Raw genomic sequence first — 6,000 nt, 5'->3', positions numbered from 1 at the left:
CGTCTCCCGCCGCTACGCCAAGCTGATACGCTGCCTCACGGTGTCCAACACCATCCGCTGGCCCCGCGACATCTACAAGGAACACAGCACGGGCCACCGCCAGTACCCCGACCCCACCAGACGAACCACCGCCGGACTGGACCCGGAGGGGACCGCCTGAACCGCCCCCCGCGCCAGATGGACCTTCACTTCACTCAGGGAGGGTTCTTCAACCACAGACAACCCCGCTCCACCCGAAACGGCCCCCCGCAACGAGGCTCTATACGGACTGAGGCACTTCCTTCGAACCACTTGCTCCACCATCGCGGACCATCGTAACGGGGGGGGGTGCCTCTATCTCTTCTCTCTCAGCATCGCGAGCCCCCTCCCTCCTCTGCCCCCCACTCCCGGGCCTACTTGGCTAACACTGTATTGCCTGTAACCTAGTGGCCCTCCCCTCCTCGCCCCCGTCCCTCTGTTGTTAGCCCCTCGCTCGGGCAATCTCTATTTCCCTACCGGCTTTGTCATCTTTTTTCTGGATTCCCAATCCTAAAGATTTACTAATAAAAGTCCATTTGTTGTGTGTGTATATATACATATATATATACCCACAACATACATACATACATATATATATATATGATATTGTTGTGTGTGTGTGCAGGCGTATAATATATATATAACGTATTTGTTGTGTATATATATTTTATATTTGTTGTTGCTACAGCAGCTCTCGGCCCAGCAGCACTCCGCTCTTTCCTCCTTTACTTGTCTGTAACGACGCCCCCGCCCCGGAGAGCGGGACCCCCACCATGGAGGCCTGCGGCCTCTGCGAGGGGCTGAAGGAGCAGCGAGCGGGACCAGCAGAGCCCCCTGGAGGAGGCAGCGCCGGCTGCTCGCTTGAGCCAGCGGGAACGCAGGCGGCGGAGCCGGGAAGTGAGGGCGGGAGCGACGCGCCCCCACGTGCGGCTTCCTGGCAGCGCTGCGGGGCGGGGGGCGCCTAACGGCGCCGCCCCCCCTTCCCGCTCTCTCCGCCCCGCACCCCGCTCCACGTAGCTCCCGCGCCCACCCCCTGCGGGCCAGGGGCGGGGCCCGCCGGGGCGGGGCGCGGGCTCCACGTGACCAGGCGGCTCCTCCCCCTCGCAGGCCCCGCCCCCTCTGCGGGCTCCACGTGACCAGGCGGCTCCTCCCCCTCCGCGGCCCCGCTGACCCGCCCGGCTCCCGGCTCCCGGCTCGGCCCCGCTGCCCCGGACAGAGCGAGGCGCCGCGCCGCGCACGGAGACATGTACCCGGGAGCCGCTGCCGCCGCCGCCGCCGCCGCCGGGCCGGGTGAGTCCGCCCCCCCCCCCCCCCGCCGCTCGGGCCTGGCGGGGCCTCCGCAATGGCCGCGCGCGCGTGAGGGAGGGAGGAGTGGGGGCAGGGCAGGCCGCCGCCTGAGGGAGGCCCCTGCCCGCGGCCTGCCCCTGGCGGGCCCGGCGGGCAGGGGGGGAGGTTGGGGCGAGCCGGCGAGTCCCCCGCGCCTCCCTGGGGCCGGAGCGGGGTCCCGGGCCGTGGGGGTGCTGGGCTCCTCCGCTGCCGCAGCTGGAGGCGGCTTCGCCCCCCTGGCGCCCTCTCGCCGGCTCCTCCGTGCCTGGGGGTGGACGCAGCCGCGACGGTCCAGGAAACATGCGAGAGGCAAGGGCGTCTCTCCCGGGGCAAGGCCGGGTTCGCGCCCTCGGGCGTGGGGAGCAGGGTCCAATGTGTGTGCCCCTTGGGGCAGAGGTTGCTGCTGCACATCTGCTGTGGCTGCCGGGGACACGTCTCCTGCGTGTGATACTGGGGGAAAAAAAAAAAAAAAAAGAAAGAACAGGAGCTGGGATCGCTCTGAGCTCGCTCACTGGCTAGCGGTGTACCAGGCAGTGCTACCCCACTGCTGGACACGAGCGTCAAGAGGCGAAGGCGCACATGCAGTTGCCACATCTTTGTCAGCATGTCCTCGCTGCAGTCCGATCTGTGAGACGTGGTAGCTGCGGTATCAACGTGCATGTCGTTATCTGACTTCTCAAACTCCATCGCTTGTCTGGCCTCTCGGGCCGTGCCGCTCAGATCAATGTGGCATTATTCTTTTGCCAAGTTCATCTCTCAGTTTATGGGGGTTTTCTTTGTTTCTCAGAGGAACGTAAAAATACATGGATTTTACGTCCGACTACATTTTGGTTGATACTAAACGTGAAAATTTAATCTTGCATTGAGAGAGAATCTTTAATTAAGGAAGTCTGAACAAGAGGCATCAAATCAGTCTTAATGTTCATCTAATTGTTTTCTTAATCTCTTTTGGAAAAAAAAGAAAGAAAAGCTTGTTGTATAAAGAGGGACTTCAATTTCTATCGTCTTTTCATGGTGCCGTGCTCTTAACTTTATAATAGTACAGTTTTTTAACAAAGTTTGAAATTACTGTGTCATCTCGTACTCATTTTTCTTGCACAAGTATTATACGTGGGCTATGGTTTTTATCTGTACTATTTTACAAATTTACCTTGAAACAAAAAAGGTAAAACATTTGTAGACATCTGCTGACTGAAGCCAGTGGACTATAGTGGAGTTTTAAATAAGATGCTGAATGCTTTTAGATTAATTGATAATAAAACATGTAGCTAGTTTAATGCCTACATTTAGTAATAGTTCTACTTTTTCTAGAGTGCCCTGATGCCTCCTAAAAAGTCCTTAAAAACAAAATGTAAAACTTTTGCTTTCTGCTTTTCACCTGAGCCTCTTTTTCCCTGTTGGTGATGCAGTGTTTGAAGAGTTTGATTTTTATAACAGGCTTGGCTTGCAGAAGAAAAAAGAATGGATGAACTTTATGCTTTTATTACTTCCAAATATGAAAAAATCAGTTTTACCAAGTTCTGTCTTATGAGTCACTGTGTTTCTAGGAGTATAAAAAACTAAGTTACTACCATTCATTTGGTATTAACAAAGCTATAATAATGCCTAAAAGGGTTGCTTTATTCTGCTATTATTTTAATTTATTAGAAGTTTATTACCCTTAAGGTATATTGCCAAGTTTATTTAATGCAACTTGGTGATATACCTTAGGGGTTCTCATGGTTGCTTTTCACCTCATGTAAATATCTTCAGCAGTTCAAGTTTTTCAGCCAGTTGGTGTGACTGGTCAGAATCTGGTTTTATATCCTAATTCAGATGCGTAGAATCCAGATCATTCACATTTGCAGTTTGCACTCGGTAGCAGACTGAGGAATGAAAGACAAGCTGTTTGCTGCAGCTGTTACTTCAGAAGGTGCTACTTTGATCCACTGGTCCTGCACAGTGGATTGGAGAAGTGGTATCTTTTGGAGTAAATGTTGGAATATCTCCGCAGTCCGTCGTCTTTGCACGGAGTGATGAACATGCATAATGTTGACAAGCTTGAAATACTTAAGGTTGAAAAAGGCAAGTTGCCCATGCCTCCGCAGCCCCAGAGCAAGGCTTCATTTTTTCTCTAGGAGAGCTCTTTGAAGTAAGGTATCCGGTGTCTGTTTTTGGTAGAGTTGTGAAGCATGAGGGACATCTAGTCAACCACACCACTTACAGGCTGGGGAGTGCACCGGTGTAGTCCATGGCCCCTCACCTTGCAGAGATGGATACCCAATGGCCTTTTTTGTTTGGAATTTGAAGTGATGGAGAATGGAGAAAATGGGTGTCTTTGACTTGAGAACCAGCATCATCCCATGCTGGTCCATCCAGGTAAAACCTTCGACTCTCATCTTCTAATTCTGATAGACAGATTTGCCTGACCTGGAATCAAACTATTTCTTCTGTGAGTGTCAGGATTGTTATGCTTGCCCCTAAATAGAGTCAGCTGTCTTTTTTCATATCCGTTGCAAAATTTGCATTGCTTTAAATCTAAAGAACAAATTGCATTGAGAACTTCAGTAGTGCCAGGTGTAAATGAGGAAGTGACAGACATAATGGCTATCCTGTGTCTCAGTATGTGTTAAGATAGTGTTAAATTTGTTACTGTAGTAATATACAGCACCGTTTAAAGTTTATACTGTGGTCTCTGTTGTACAGACTAGTATGCATTTGACTTGGGCTTTTTTTCTCCCCGTGGTGTATGTGTTGATATTGTCAACACTTGTACTATACTTTTTCAACAGTCTGTATAGCCTTAAGCACAGCTCAGAGTATGAAGTAGTTGCGATAGTGCAAACTCAGCTGACCTGTGTATGCCAGACTTGCTGTTATATTCATGTATGCTTCAGTGCGGCCTTCTTGAATAACAGTGAGACTTCCCTGGACAGAAAAAAAAATCTATGACTGGGTGCTAGATAAGTCTGCAGTGACAAGGGACCTTAAATTAAATTAAAAATTTTTAGCCATGTGATTAGAGAAGGAAGGGACTGCCTGTGGGATACAATAATGCATGGATGAGGAAGGACTGGAACACTTAAGAGTGTGGATAAAGAACATAGAAGAGTAGATGGGTCAGTCATGAAACAGGATTAGTAAAGAGATTTACATAGAGAAATCATTTTGATTGTGTCATCAAACCTTGAATCGGAGATGGCTGAATGATGATGCTTCAAATGTACCATGGCAACATGGGTTAATTTGTAAAGCTGCACACAGATTGACATACTTAGTAATATACAGTTGCAGGTTGCAGCATCTGCATTTAAGTAGCAGGAAAAATATGTTGTACAGTATTGGTAAAAGACATAGAAAGATGATTGTAATGCAGTGCTTACACAAAAGAGGGCAGAATTTGTGGTTAACATGCATTTTCCTCTGTTTTTTGGAAGGATGCAACCATAATGCATTTTTAGTTGTAATCAACTTTTCACGTGAGGGAAGAGGGGGAAAAAAGTGAAAAGAATGTAAGTGTGAAGGACTCTGAACCCCTGTGGGCCTTTCAGAAACTTCCTACTGGAGGCGCACACATTGTAGAGAGAGGTTGCTAGCCATGTCAGTCTGAAGTCAGGCAGAAAGCAGAGTAAGGGTACGCTTTCCCTTCCTGAATAGATGTTATAAAGGGTCATGCAGAGAGCTTATGCATCTGACAAAGTGAGGTGTTGCTTAGGAAAGCTGTCAGATGCTATAAAAGAACATTCGCATCCTTTCATAGCATCTGACAAAATGAGCAGTTGCTCACAAAAACTTGTACATCTCTGGTTCAGTTAGTCTGTAAGGTGCACCTTACAGACTGTCTTTTGTCACACATTGTAGAGAATAAGTTGGCTGGAACTTCTCTTCCACGAGTGCTTAGGATGACTGTAGGGGAGACCCCTTTGCTGCCATCACTTCTGACTAGGGCTGCCTCCTAGGTCACTTGACAAGAATACATTAGCTCTTCCAATTTTCACTGCAGGGGCCAAGGCCATCCTTGCAATGTATTTTTTTTTGTTACTCACCCTTAAGTTTTAGCCACATAAGTGTGAGCCATCCTGCTTAACTGACTTCAGATGCATAATTAAATGCTTGTTCACATAAACTATACACATGCAGTGTACCATACACATGCACTGTTTCTATCCCACACTTCAGCCATCAGGCACTTTTTAGAACTTGATTTTTTTGTTTTTTAAGTGATAAGAATTTCTTATTCTCTTTACTCCAAAAAGAGCTGAAGGACCTGCTTATGCTTTAAAGTCTTGCATTGGGGCAGAAACCATGGAGCCTAAAATGTGAATTTTTTCCAATAGCTTATAACTTCCTGAGATGGGTTTAGTATGAAAACCTTCATGCAGCTTTAACTAATTGGTTGTAGAAGTGGGTCAGCTCTAGGATTCACATAATCCATGTGCTTTCACCACCATGCTCCACTTCTGACATGTACTGTGCACAGATGGGTAGCTTGCAAGTTTTATAGGTACCTTGTTCCATCAGATGGATTAACAGGAGGCCCTCTGGGATCATTTTTCATGTCCTTTCTCTAATATCTTTGCTATAGTAATTTTAGGTGTAAATTTTTGGACAGGTATATATGGCTGCTTTAAAAGAAATGACTGTGTAAAACAGAGATGACAATAACTTTAATTCTAC

At 48.1% G+C, this 6,000-nt stretch overlaps 1 protein-coding gene across 1 annotated transcript in view; it reads left to right on the top strand.

The window, feature by feature from the left end:
• Positions 1 to 1,156: 1,156 nt before the first annotated feature.
• Positions 1,157 to 6,000, top strand: part of AGO2 (argonaute RISC catalytic component 2) — an 89,754-nt gene continuing 84,910 nt past the window's right edge. The window contains exon 1 of the mRNA XM_090040711.1: positions 1,157 to 1,308. Coding sequence (XP_089896837.1) covers positions 1,263 to 1,308 — 46 coding nt within the window. The 5' untranslated portion in view covers positions 1,157 to 1,262. The remainder of the gene's footprint in view (positions 1,309 to 6,000) is intronic.

The sequence above is a fragment of the Crocodylus siamensis genome, chromosome 3 (genome assembly GCF_052110815.1).
Source record: "Crocodylus siamensis isolate JL-2025a chromosome 3, ASM5211081v1, whole genome shotgun sequence".
Classification (NCBI taxonomy): domain Eukaryota; kingdom Metazoa; phylum Chordata; order Crocodylia; family Crocodylidae; genus Crocodylus; species Crocodylus siamensis.
Note: the sequence above shows the minus strand (reverse complement) of the source record. Positions and strands in the feature narration are given on the sequence as shown.